At 35.4% G+C, this 15,143-nt stretch overlaps 1 protein-coding gene across 1 annotated transcript; it reads left to right on the forward strand.

The window, feature by feature from the left end:
• The first annotated feature begins 1,816 nt into the window (after positions 1–1,816).
• On the forward strand, positions 1,817–12,676 carry LOC138695977 (uncharacterized). Its single transcript, XM_069820408.1, has 2 exons — positions 1,817–2,071; positions 7,823–12,676. The coding sequence occupies exons 1-2, from the start codon at positions 1,887–1,889 to the stop codon at positions 7,959–7,961; spliced, it is 324 nt and encodes a 107-aa protein (XP_069676509.1). The 5' UTR covers positions 1,817–1,886; the 3' UTR covers positions 7,962–12,676.
• The last annotated feature ends 2,467 nt before the right edge of the window (positions 12,677–15,143 follow it).

The following is a 15,143-nucleotide window of genomic DNA, read 5'->3' on the forward strand; positions in this document are numbered from 1 at the left end:
CTCGCTACAGATGATACACAATATGTTCACATAAACAACGCATAAGGGCATTCTGTGGATCTGTGTAGAGTCGTGACTAGTTTGAAGAATATTGTTAATTTATATTAATATTTTAGGTTCTGAACAAAGTGAGCTATTCTATTGTATTATTTACGTAATATGAATATTATGCAGGATTCCAAAAAAGTAAACTCATCTGTTATTAAATAATTATGCAAACAGGAGTGTGTAACACGTTTATTTTTTTTCCCCTCCGATTATTCTTCGTTAAATGTTGAGGTCTCATGCTGCTATGCATTCTGTTGCTTTACAATCCAAGTTCAACATCAGAATTATGATACGAACTTCCTAGCTGTCATTACAATAGAAATTAAAAATTTTCTTGAAAACAATTATGGGTTTAATATTATGTCCAACATACAAGATACCGGTACACTATTAGATTCACAAAGTAGTTATTCACCTGATTATACTAATAAATACTGTATCATATTTCAGATTTGCTCCAGTAACGTCTTGTGACGTAGAACGAATATTTTCAGAGTACAAATATTGTTTTTTTTTCGAACATAAAAGGAGTATTTCTTTTGATAAAATGAAAATGTTCATTGTTATTTGTTATAATGAGGCTAGAATCATAATTGTATACTTTGCATGTTATTTTTATATGTATGGGCAATATTATTTTAGTTTGGGAGTTACGAAGTTTATAAATACAAATCATTGTTTTTTTTTTATATTATTCGTTTATTATTTTCTTGTTCTAAGGCTGTGGACGATTGGAGCACATGTTTGGTTACCACCTGGCTGTACATGTTAGTCGTTCTGCTTCACTGACACTGAGAGACGCTCTATTACTTTTCGCTCGGTAGAGATATTGTCCAAGCTCACACAACTTAACAGTTTTGGTACGAACTTCCTAGCTCTAGTTATGAGCCTAGAACACTCGAATAAACCGTAGAAGGGATAGTTTTTTATAATTTGAATTGTGTACAGGACCAGAGTCAGCAGTAAGTAGCTGCCTGCAGTGCCATTCAAGGACATGAATAGTCAATAATGAGATGGTTGTCTGTTATTGTGTGCAATGTTGACTTTTATTTCTCGATTTATGTCTGTTGCTTGAGTCACGGTTCGGAGGTTTAATACAATAACTTAAAAAAAAAATTAATGCTCAGTGTCATAGAAAATTTCAAGAACGTTTTCCTGGGATTGATCCACCGGAAAGGACTAGAGTTCATAAAATCGTGAATAAATTCAAAACTACAGGGTCAGTATTGGACTAGAAAAGTGGACGAAGGCATCATGTTTCAACAGAGAAAAAATTGAATGATATCAGTGATTGACTAGAACAACTGCCGCAATAATCTCTCTCAAAGTTAGCACAACAAATGGAGATCAGTCGTACATTAGCACATAATGCTACAAAATTACTAAAAATGGGAAGAACTGGCTAATATTTCGGAAGTAGAGCTGTAGTGTATGAATCAATGTTTAGATGCTACAATATCTATCTTGCAACAAATCAGGAACACTTTCAACATAACTTTTGAAAAGGTAAACATATTTTTTTAAACACTTTCACAATTTCAAATCAAGTTGTAAAAAAAAAAACTGTCCGTTCTATGGTTAATCTCGCGTGTTCTAGACTCATAATCGAGTGCTCAGCAGGCTGCACATAGGCAGCTATGCTGCACACAGCCACTTCCACTCTACTTCTGCTAGTGTGGAAAGATAAAATGAATGCACTGTATTTCTTCTCATACACTGTAACCCGTTCTATATCAGTCATCTGTATATTTTGTGTAATGAGAAAAAAATTAAACCCAGAATCTTCTAAGAGATTTTATTAGAATAAAAATGATTGTTTGTTCAGAGATGACAGCAACATGAGGGGCGACTGCAAAAGTCCTCATGAAGGGTCATTTCTATTTCCACGTACAATCAATTTGGTGACAGAAGCTTCCCAAATCGAGTCTCCAACCTCCACACAGATTGGAACGTCGCGCCCTGTAACCAGAATGAACGGGAATTCACATCATCACCATCTCCGCCACCAGTTAAACCAACGCAGGTAATGCAAGGCTGCAGCTTGTCATTAATATGCGAAATAATTTAATCAGTTTAGTTATGTTTAAGGGCATTTGACATAGGTCGTGTGTGTGTTATTTAGGTTTCATGCTTTTATTAGCGCTTGGTGTTAGCAATTCCACCCACGAATTCACTATAGTATATGTAGGAAAATAACAGCAGGCTTACACAAGGACGAACGCCGAATTGTTGCAATCACTTCAAATAACGTACCATAACTGTGTTATACACTAAATACAAAATAAACTATGACATCTTCTAAAATATCTTAAATAACACAATTTTTTCTTTATTTATTACTAAACTATTTACTTACTGCGTGTGTTTCATAGAACTTAAGCTTATGTATCTGTTTTAGTGTTATTAAACAATATATAGAGTATTTCAAAAGTCAGTTCAAACATTAAACTGCTATAACTATTGTAATATTTGAGATAGGGAAAAAAACAAAAACATCACAGTGTTAGGCAAACAACGGAGTTTACGAAACATTGGGAAAAAGTCCGCAGTTCTCTTGTTCAAAGTACAGCATTCTGTCTGCGACACCATGCACAGCATTTTGTAGATGTCTTGGAATATTGGCAATTTCTTGCGAGATGACATCTTTCAGTTGCAGTAGGGTTGTTGTATGTGCCAGGAAAACTCGTTCTTTAAGATAACCCCACAACCAAAAGTCGGCTAGATTGAAATCTGGAGATCGCGGAGGCCACATTTTTTTGGAAAGTGTCTACTGATGACTTTGGTCGGAAAACGAACCTCAATTACGCGTGTTAACCCAACCATTAATTTTTTAATAGGTTATTTTACAACGCTTTATCTACATCTTAAGTTATTTAGCATCTGAATGAGATGAAGCTGATAATGCCGGTTAAATGAGTCCGGGGTCCAGCACCGAAAGTTACCCAGCATTTGCTCATATTGGGTTGAGGTAAAACACCGGAAAAACGTCAACCAGGTAACTTGCTCCGACCAGGAATCGAACCCGGGCCACCTGGTTTCCCGACCAGATGCGCTAACCGTTACTCTACAGGTGTGGATAATAATGGAATAAGACAAACTGTTGCAGTAAACGGGGAGTGCTATTACAGCATGTTACAGAACTTCGTCATCCCTAGACTGAGGAATCACGATATGGAAAACATAATCTTCATGCAAGATGGCGCACCACCCCACATTTTTATCCCTGCAAAACAATTAATTACGCAGATGTTTGGCGATCGTGTCATCAGTAGGCACTTTCCAACAGTGTAGCATCCACGATCTCCAGATTTCAATCTGACCGACTTTTGGTTGCAGGGTTACCTTAAAGAACGAGTTTTCCTGACACATCCAACAACCCTACTGCAACTGAAAGATGCAATCTCGCAAGAAATTGCCAATATTCCAAGACATTATCTGCAAAATGCTGTGCATAGTGTCGCAGACAGAATGCTGTATGTTGAACAAGAGAATGGCGGACATCTTCCCAATGTTTTGTAAACCCCATTGTTTGGCCAACACTGTGATATTTTTGTTTTTTTTCCCCCTACCTCAAATATTATAATATTTATAGCAGTTTAATGTTTGAACTGACTTTTGAAATACCCTATACATTCCAATCCATCAGGCACCAACATCATCACAATTTACAAGAGAAGAGAGTCATTGGAAGAGAAAATAATCCTGCAAGAGCATTTGGTTTAAAAGGCAGTATTGAGAATGGAGAACAGAATGGAGACAACAGCAGCAACTCCTCTCTGCAGGGCAGAAATGTGACAAGAAGACGGCGACCAGCAGGCATGTTCAGACATTTCCTTTGGAAAACATATTACATAGGTCACCATCGCCACTGCCAATAATAACAGCAAACTGTACACCTATATTAGTTCTTATTGTCTCTTTCATCAAGGCTCAAGGTGTTGTCGATTGTAGCACCTATTCGTAAGTCCGTAAGTTGTTTCAATCGAAATTGGAATGCTAGTCTAGGAAATATATTCTTGTCCATGTAATGTGACCAGAATTTTTTAAGCTCAAAACAGGATGCTTACTAATACTACTACTACTTCGCAGAAAACTCTCTTTCCTGATCATATAACATTCTGTACCGGATAAAGAAATTTAATCCTTTAATTTTTTTATTGGTTGTTATATGACGCTTTATCATCTGCTATGGTTAGGTATCTAGCATCTGAGTGAGATGAATGTGATAATCAGTGGCGATTTCTCTTAAGGAGCACAGGAGCAGTGCACCACCTCTTCAAATAACGCATGTGTTTTAATTTATATCAATGGGCTGCAGTAGACTATGTGAGCGACAATATTCTTTATTATAATACTATGTAAAAATAACACTGCAAGACTGTGTACTGTTCTTGTTTACGCCTGTGACTTACCTTTACCGCTTGACACTTGCGACACACTGCTCCATTCGAGCATGCGCAGTAGTACTGTTTCACTGGCAGGCTTTGGAGCATGGTAGGGAGGTTTATACAGTGTGCGTAGGAGGGGTTAGGAGCACTTTCAGATGTGTTCTCAAGCTCGTTCCATCATAAATGTTACTATTAATAGTGTGATAAATCTTTTAAATGTGTAATTTTCTATAAGACCTTTACACGAAAAGATCAAAATAAAGAAGATGGGTAGACCTACACATGAATTAAAATTATAAGTGACGAAGAACAGTAATAGAGAAGTGACAAGAAAATTCAACATTCTGACTTACGAAAAATGCAATATGCGGCTGCAATATAAAAGACGCTGTATTTTGTTTTCCTTGCCTATTGTTCGACGGCGAACATTTATTGGCAAAAATAAGTACGTTTTATGAATTTTATTTATTTTTCTGTTTGAATTTAGGACTGTGCGTAGTAACTACGTAATTTTTATTATCGTTCTGCAGATATGATTGATATGAAGCACATGAATGAAAGAATTTAAAAACACGATTCTTCAGCTGCACACATCAACAATAATGTTAAATTAGCAGTGTTGGGTCAAACAAACATACAGACACAATTGGATTCAATTGGATTGTTGAACTTCACAATGATAAAGTTACCAAGAACAGATATGTGCGTGCGGTTTTGTGGAGCTTTTGAGTTGGCTTTAAGAGGTCACGAAGACGGAAACTCATCTTTAAACGCTAGTATTTTTCTTGGTCTAATCAATTTCAGTTCTGAATTAGACGCACTCTTAAGGAACATTTGGAAAGAGGAACAGTGTTTAAGAGCACATCAAACACTATACAGAACGAAGTCCTTCAAGCCATTTTGATGTATGCCATGATGAGATTTCAAAGAAATAAAAAAAGCTGCTGACTTTTTAGCAGTTAAGGCTGATGAGACGACACACATATCGAATGCTTGTGATCGTGTGAACTGTGTTATAAAACGCAATATAGCGAAAACAATATCATTTACGGTGTGCTGCAATAGAAATTGAACACTTTGCTATTACTGGACCTACATAGGAAACTGATTAACTGCAATTTCTTGACTAAGAAAATTATGTAAATCTATACCTACGTAACATATGTTAATAGTTATGTAGTAGTTAGTACCTATAATAATAATAATAATAATAATAATAATAATAATAATAATAATAATAATAATATGATAATCATAATCATAATAAATATCTGTGCACCACCAGGATTATTTATCACCACACGCCACTGGTGATAATGCCAGCGAAATGAGTCCAGGGTCCAGCGCCGAAAGTTACCCAGCATTTATTCTTATTGGGTTGAGGGAAAATCCCAGAAAAACTTCAACTAGATAACTTGTCCCAACCAGGACTTGAACCCGGGTCTGCTTGTTTCATGGTCAGGCATGCTGACCGTTACTCCACAGCAGTGGACAATCCTTTAATTTAAAAATAATGTGAACACAATGTAGGCTTTAAGCCTGTTTTAATATTTATCACACGCACGCACACATGCATGCGCACACACACACATAAATTGATGTAATTGAAATACAAAGCTTTCTTGCAAATGTGTTATGAAGTGCTTAAGAGAGGGTGATGAATTATTATAGCAATCTTTTACTCTACCCTCCTGTCCTCAATAAACTTCTGTATAACCTCTTCATAAAACGTCTACTGTATCGAATTTTTAAATCAACAAGTAAAGCTTTCTCAATTGACAACACTACTAGCAAAGATAATCTTTCTTTTCCTTCAGTTGACCTGCAGTACATTTTTATCCTCCGCAAAGCAGAAAATGTTCCTTCAGCTGTAGGTGTTATAGTAGGAGTTGTGACAATCAGTTTAGCAAATTTCTAGGTACATCCTTTTTAGTCCTATTTGCAGCTTTTTTTCACCCATAAACTTAACCAATTCAAAAACAGGCTTATCTTTAAACTCTTGCGAATAATAATGAACAGATAATTCATTCCTCAAATGGATGATATCAAAAAATGTACCACACTGCATCTTCCGGATTTTTTAAATGTTTTCAGAAAAATGTTTGTTGTGTTTGTCATACATATTACTATTCAGTAAGCAGAAGAAGTTAAGTTTTCCCATGGGCTGAAATTTATTCTTTATTTGAATTAATAGTACATTATCTAAAATCTCCACGAAGAGACATTTGTATTCTGTGACATCTTGTGTAATATGCAACCAGAGCTTTTTGAGAGGTGAATCATCATCTTCCTCTCTTTCTGTGACTTCTTCAAAAGCTTTCCAGCCACGAGCGTAGCTCAGTCAGCTAAGCCACGTGCTTGCCTATCCGGAGTTGCGTTCAGGCGCGGGTTCGATTCCCGCTTGGACTGATTACCTGGTTGGTTTTTTCCGAGGTTTTCGCCACCTTAAGGCGAATGCCAAGTAATCTATGGCGAATCCTAGGCCTCATCTCGTCAAATACTATTTCGCTATCACCAATCCCATCAACTCTAAATAACCTAGTAGTTGATGCAGCGTCATTAAATAACCAACTAAAAAAAAAAAGCTTTCCTGAAATTATGTTACCTTATTTCTTCCAGTTTCTTGGTTGTTTCTTCCACCTTTTAGCACAGTGTGTAACAAATATACATGCTTTTTGTATGGAAAATATTGGAGAGATCATATCATCATCATCATCATCATGAACAGGTTCGTTTTAGGTCAAAATGGTCTGTGACGGTGAACTTAGCGAAGATGGTCTTGGTCTTTCCACCGATGTTTTGGTCGTCCTTGATCTCGATGTCCTGCTGGAGCGTACTGGAATGCTAATTTTGGGAGTCTAGTTCTTTCCATTCTCCGCAGATGCTGTTTCCATTCTTGTTGGTATCTTGTTATCTCCTCGTTTAAACTGGGTACTCCAAGTTTTTCTGTTGGCAGTATTCCTTTGGTGGTCTAATCTAGTGACTCCTAACAATGCTCGCAAGAAACGCATTTGGCTACTTCAAGTTTACGAGAGTTTCTATTATTTAAAATCCAAATTTCACTTCCGTATTTGAGCGCAGATTTTGATGTAATGTTATGTAATCTTAATTTAGTGTCTGTCATCATCTGTTTACTAAAATATCTTTGTATTATACCGTTCAATTTATTATATTTTTGTAATTTAATATCAATATCACTCTTATGTTCTGCAAATACACTTCCTAAATATGAAAAGTCAGACACTTGTTCAATAATTTTGCCATCAATTTCAATTTTCACATGTTGTATATTTTTTCCACACATTGCCATTGTTTTGGATTTTGATGTAGAGATTTTCATATCATGAGATCATATTATGTGAATGAAAATACTTGTGATATTGCAGGCGTGACGCATGTGGAGCTTGTATGGCCAAAGCAATACCCACGACCACGCACGCGCACAGTGAGATTGATGGTCTGCCTGCTATGGTGGACGGCTCACGTCTTGGACTGGCTCTCGTTGCTCAACCTGTGGCCCAGTGACAGCACGCTCCTCTTCAAAAGCATACCATGGAACGTGGTCCCTCCAACGCCTCCTCGACGACCAAAGTACAACATCATTGAACCAGACTGGTGAGCTTCTCTCAAATGTGTTGTGTACATGTCTGAGCATCTCCTTCTTAAGGAATTATGTACCGTACTTCATCTTTAAGGAAAATCTAATCTCATCTATGATGAAACACTGCAATAGTTTATAACACTGATTCAACTGGAAGAATTTGTACAGTACAAGTCAACTCAGCACATAGGTGTGAGTTAAATGGCATATAATCAAAAAATAAACTATTTCAATAGTTCAACTTTTACTGAGTTATACAGAATTATTCGAAAGAGAAGATACTTTTGAAATTGCTGAAACTTTGTTCGAAATAAGATGTACATACAAACAGTGAGGGAAGTGAGACGGTATGCGTCGGTATGGAATACCACCACTGGTTTCTATGGCCAGAAGATATCGTCGCCTGAATGCAAAAACTCGAAATTTGCGTTTTTTAGTTAACTCTTTTATAGCATAGCAAAAATCGCACAAAATGTAATCCAGGATCTAGGTAACTGATCGAACGATACCAGGGACATATATTTTCCAATATAATATATAGGTAAAAGAAAACGAGACGTATTCCTTAGAGGAATAAATAAGTAAATGGGCAATGTCACAAAATATGAAAAATCAAGTTATCTAGTTCTTGCATTCAGGCGACGATATACTGTTAGTGAAAAATTACATACCGTCATGAAAAAAATGTGATCCATAAAAATTTGTTTATACATTTCTTCACAACAAAGGGTACTATCGGTCTACTTCGTAAATCTAAACCACAGCCTTCAGGAACTGTAGTCAATGTGTATTTATTTATTTGATAAATCAACCCCTGGAATGTTTACAAGTATAGAAGGCTGTGGTCTGTAGTTTGTGGTGGCCATTGTTGCCAATTTAGTGAATGTGTCATTTTTGTTGTTGCACTTTTTATTAATAATTAAGTAAGGCACTTTGAAGTTTTAACATTATTTTAAATGATAAGTCTCAATGGACATTGCAAAATAATCTAGTAAATAACTAAAATTACTTGAAATTATTTTATTAAGAAATTTAATGTGTTGCGTAAGCTTCAAATATTTACGTTGCTGACTGCACGAAACAATTTATTGCATACATCATGTATGTGTATATTATAAGGAAGGGGGTATGTCTTTTTTAAGTCGAGGTATGCCAGGGAAAAATCTTGGTGTAACATTTTGCCTCTGGTTTTTTCCCCACTTCCCTTACTGCATACAAATAAAGACACCATTTCATTCAGTGATGATTTCAAGGAACAGTTTGGACAGAAAATTTCCTCCAATTTTTGGGGAATTTTAGGGGCATATTTAAGCTATTTTTATAACAAGTATAACTGAATTAAAAAATACCTAATCCCTTATCTTCAGTCATATGAAGATGAGCCTAAGTAATAGAGATTCTCTCTTACAGATAAGAGGCACTATACTTTACAAACTGTGTATGAATACAAGATGATCAGTTGGGAATGAGTTCATGGCACAGTGTTTTTGCCCTCCATATACATTATAATCTTCGTGTACTGGGAGCCATCTGATACGGTGCTGATATTCTAGAAATAGCTCTGCGCAGCAAATAACAAATAACTTTCATTTGATCTGCACCAATTACCTTCTAAACACAATCTTTAGTGCCTGACCTACACTAGCAATATGAGTAAGATAAATTTCAACGAGTTCTGATAATACTTGTTTATGTTACTTTGATATAAGTTAAGAAAATTGAATTGTTCTTTCAGTTAAAAAAGAAATGTGTTCATATACGATTCCTACATACTGACAGAATCTGCCCGAGAGGTACGAAGGCAATTTTAGCAACAATCCTGATGTTGATGTTCCAAGTCATTCAACTGTTCATCACTTAATATACAAATTTCGGGAGAACTGAAGTATTACAGGCAAAAAATCCAACAGTCTAGGTCGAGTGCTTACTGAGGAAACTTTGGAGACGATACTAAATTTCAATTAGAAAATTCTCATAAAAAATCTTTTATGCAGCTTTCTTAGTAAACAAATCTCCTATGGTTTATTCAGAAAGTAACAAGCCACTGTCGCCACCACCGGCATCGCCGCCGCTGCTGCCACCACCACCACCACCACCACTACCATCACTACCACCACTACTGTATCGTGGCAAGACAAACAAGCATTAGCACCTTATAAAAATCCTCACAATACATCAACGTAAAGAATAATAAGGAATAAAATACCAGTAAGAATATTTTAATAATCTCTGAGCTAATCATCTATAAAATTCGTATTATTAAAGATTTAAAACTAATTGACATTTTTTCTTCAACTGATTATACTGGTATATCATTTTTAAAGATCTGATATCACAATTGTTTCTGATAACTCTCCGACCTTGACATACAAGTAGCTATATGTGAAGTGGTATTCTTAATGAAGCACCTCTTAAAACAGACAAGTACCAGTAACTATTTTCTATCATGAGAACATGTCGAACTTGGAGTCAGGCCACAAATGGAAAAAAACACTGGAGGAGGGGGATTCGATCTGGTGCCGTGGATTGGACTTCAGTGTAGCTCAGTGGTTAGAGCACTTGGTACATAGAACCAAGGACCCGGGTTCGATCCCTGGCACTGGAAGAAATTTTTCTCCTCTAATAATAATTTTCACTGTACTTGCTTTTGTATCTCTAATCTCAGAACTTATTTTGGTCTAATAATAAAGAATGTTATTAAGGAATATGTCTTATATAACATATTTCACTTATTTTACATCTCAGCTTCTGTTTCCGAGTCTGTAAAATATTAAATACCAGTAAGTTATATTAAAGGAATGTTCAATAAATAAAAACTGCACTAAGGAACGACAACACTCACATTGTGCATGCAAATGTACTGGTATTAAATTTCTCTTAATAACACTTATATAGGATATGCATAAAAAGCTGAACAATTAAATTTATACAGGATTGAGACGTTCCTGCACACATCCATGAAATTTTGTTGCACTTGTATCATGCTTTTTGTCTCTATAAATCACTTAACAGGCCTTCTTTTGTACATTTGCCAATTTGTAATAAAATAAAAATTGAACATCTCTGCGTGTTGATGACTCAACAGCAGTTGAAAACTACCAACTCTTGTGAATATTATGCAGCAAACAAAATAAAAATATGTTCAGTAGTTGTCATATTATTGTAGTTAATTTTTTTAATGTTACTTTATAAACACATTGTAAGTATATATTTCTGAGGTAATGAATAATGAGGACCGTTTTTGCAAAACTTGCTAACTGAAAAAACTAAATTTTACAGGAGAGAAAAAACATTATAGTAAGCAAGTTTTGCTGCATCTCTCACTTATAGCAGAAAGCAAGTTTTGAAAAAACGATCACACTTTGACACACTACAATGAAGACAAATGACCCAATTTTACTAACACACTTTGAACATCATGTAGAGGCCTGCCTTATGTTAACGAATCCATCAAAATTTGCAGTTGGCAAGTTTTGCAAAACCAGTCCTCATTATTACAAGATAGAATAAAACCCTACTGAACCAGTAATTTTAATATCTATTTGGTAGCAAAAGGTCTAAAGTAGTTCTGAAATGAAGTCTCAGCAAATATAAGGACAAATTCCACACAGGTAGAGAATATTTAGTGATTTATTTATTTTCAATATAAACGCACTTATTATATAACTTCTACACAATATTATTCGTACAGTACTGTATTCTTTAAATTATACTAGGTAGGTACCATTAATATAAAAATATACGGTATGTTATTAAATCTATGAAACTAAATATGTTCCACGCAATCATAATATCAAAATATCCTTTGATTATTGTATTCCGAAGATTTTCAGATAGAAGAAAATTGTGTGCAAATATACAATAATTCAGTTAATAAAAATAATAACATGAACAATATAGTCATATGCCATATACGAAGTAATATAATAATAATATAAAAGTACCTATGAAGAACGCAATTCTTTTTTTATAATAATTAAAGATTCTGGCAGGAAAGCATGTTTCAGCAACCCTGATAAGTGTGTCACGCATACTGTATGTCACATAGGTCTACATAATATTTTACTAAATTATAGATGTATGTAGGCCCTACCATGGGAAGTATGCAAATACAATGCCAGAATGTTATCCTAAAGCAATGACAGTCTACTTGACACTCTTAGATAAATAACAAGGGCACAAAATAGTGCTTAGCTCAAAAGGACTTCAATATTTTCTCTTAATATTTTCCTTCTTTCTTTATTTTTATGAAAAAAATAAAATACTGGTATGAAAATGTGTGATTTACCAACTATAATAACTGTTAAGTGCTAAACTAAGCCTCAAATTATAAACAATTTTTGGAGAAAGATTTTATGCTGTAAAAAATATCACCTCGCAAGAGGTGGCTGGACGATAGAGAACGGAACAGGTGATATCACCTAATCCTTGAAGAAGAAGAAGAAGAAGAAGAAGAAGAAGAAGAAGAAGAAGAAGAAGAAGAAGAAGAAGAAGAAAAAATATCACAAATTATTTGGCACAATATAAAGTTAACTGTTTAAGAGATAAAGCAAGAATAATAAGGTTAGTAGCACAATTTACCCAGTTAGTAGAAAACTTTATAACTTTGCTAATAGTACCAGTATCTTTAACAGCCTCTCTTATTGAACATTTCATACAAATTTTGCTGAAATAACTCTTAATACCAGTACATAGTGTAAAAATGTAAAATGTAAAACTGGCTATTGTGTACTCAATGGTTAAGAAACAGCACTGTGTTGCAGATACAGTCTTGAGTTGTCTGTTGTTGTTTTCTAATAGTAATTTGATCTCTTGCACTCCAATATTTTTCAAAGATATTGTCATAGTCAGCCACTGAAGCACAAATTTTGAGGTGTTCCGAATCCATTTCTTGGTTTGAGTTGCACAATGGGCAGTTAGGGGATTGATATATTCCAATTCTATGCAGGTGTTTGGCCAAACAGTCATGGCCTATTGTCAATTTAAATGCAGCTACAGACGATTTGCATGGTAAATCGGGAATTAACTGTGGATTATGACGCAGAGAGTTCCATTTTTTCCCTTGAGATTATGTTATCAAATTTTGTTTGTTGAAGTCTAAATATGTACGTAGGTTTAATAAATCTTTTCACAGAGTAATACGTAGATTTAGTAACAGGTCTGTAAGTAGCAGTGCTGCCCTTCTTTGCTAAAGCATCCATATACTCGTTCCCCAGGATTCCACAATGGGATGGTATCCATTGGAATACTTACTTACTTACTGGCTTTTAAGGAATCCGGAGGTTCATTGCCGCCCTCACATAAGCCCGCCATTGGTCCCTATCCTGAGCAAGATTAATCCATTCTCTACCATCATATCCCACCTCCCTCAAATCCATTTTAATATTATCTTCCCATCTACGTCTCGGCCTTCCCAAAGGTCTTTTTCCCTCCGGCCTCCCAGCTAACACTCTATATGCATTTCTGGATTCGCCCATATGTGCTACATGCCCTGCCCATCTCAAACGTCTGGATTTAATGTTCCTAATTATGTCAGGTGAAGAATACAATGCGTGCAGTTCTGTGTTGTGTAACTTTCTCCATTCTCCTGTAACTTCATTCCTCTTAGCCCCAAATATTTTCCTAAGCACCTTATTCTCAAACACCCTTAACCTATGTTCCTCTCTCAAAGTGAGAGTCCAAGTTTCACAACCATAAAGAACAACCGGTAATATAACTGTTTTATAAATTCTAACTTTCACATTTTTTGACAGCAGACTGAATGATAAAAGCTTCTCAACCGAATAATAACAGGCATTTTCGATATTTATTCTATGTTTAATTTCCTCCCGAATATCATTTATATTTGTTGCTGTTGCTCCCAGATATTTGAACTTCTCCACCTCTTCAAAAGATAAATTTCCAATTTTTATATTTCCATTTCGTACAATATTCTGGTCACGAGACATAATCATATACTTTGTCTTTTCGGAATTTACTTCCAAACCTATCTTTTTACTTACTTTACATCCATTGGAATACAATTCTTTTATTAAGTGTTATTAATTGAGGCAGCATTTTAGTTATTTCTGTTGTTTGAGATGAAGGTGTGTGTCTCGAGACTATTGATAGAATAGCTGCTTTGGAGTCTGACAATATATTGATGTGGCATAGAAGATTCCTGAGACTTAGTATGTAGCATACACACTTATGCACTTTTATTATAAACTAATGTGGTGTCTATCTCCTATTTTTGTAAGCACATTTTGTTTCATACATCCAACTTGAAAATGGTTTCTCTTTTAATTCAACAAATAATTACCTCAATGTTCTCTCTGTATGAACCACTTTACACAAAATTAGTAACACACGCATGCACTTTTATTATAAACTATAACACTTAACAATGCCAATATAGCGCTACGTACATATTATAGTTTATGGCCCGCCTGGCCCCACTTCCTACTACTGAGTCATAGTGAATCAATACCTCCTTCCTCCATCAAGCTTGCGAATACTGCTGTTTATGAGCAAGGCCGTCACTATGAGGCTTTTTCAACAAGCCTCGCACTGAAATGTCAACACTGGAATGACTACCAACAGTGAATTTAATAAATGAAAGGATCGAAGTAAAACCAAGTGTTACGATACATCATTATTACGAACTTATATTGTTACTAAATATAATAACTCCATTTTTTTTAGTAGTCTAAGCCTCAAAAGCCTCTTAAGAGCTTCGCCACTGGTATCAAGGCAATACACCTAGCACTTGAGCCATATAAACATTACCAGCATGTAAGACGTGTGTGATAATATTTACTACCAAGACATTTCTTCACCTCTGCTGAAGCATATGGTCGTGAGGCCAGAAGTTGGCTGATTGGTTTTGGTCTTTCACAGATGTCGCACTATGTACTAAGACATTCTGTGTTGTGCAGTGTTGGCCAATTGTGCAATTGAAAATTCTTCGGATAAAATTTTGTCACTAACATTTTCCAGATGTCGCACTATGTACTAAGACATTCTGTGTTGTGCAGTGTTGGCCAATTGTGCAATTGAAAATTCTTCGGATAAAATTTTGTCACTAACATTTTCCATTTTCATCCAGGATTTACTTAAGAATGTAT

This window comes from Periplaneta americana, chromosome 3, assembly GCF_040183065.1.
Source record: "Periplaneta americana isolate PAMFEO1 chromosome 3, P.americana_PAMFEO1_priV1, whole genome shotgun sequence".
NCBI lineage: Eukaryota > Metazoa > Arthropoda > Insecta > Blattodea > Blattidae > Periplaneta > Periplaneta americana.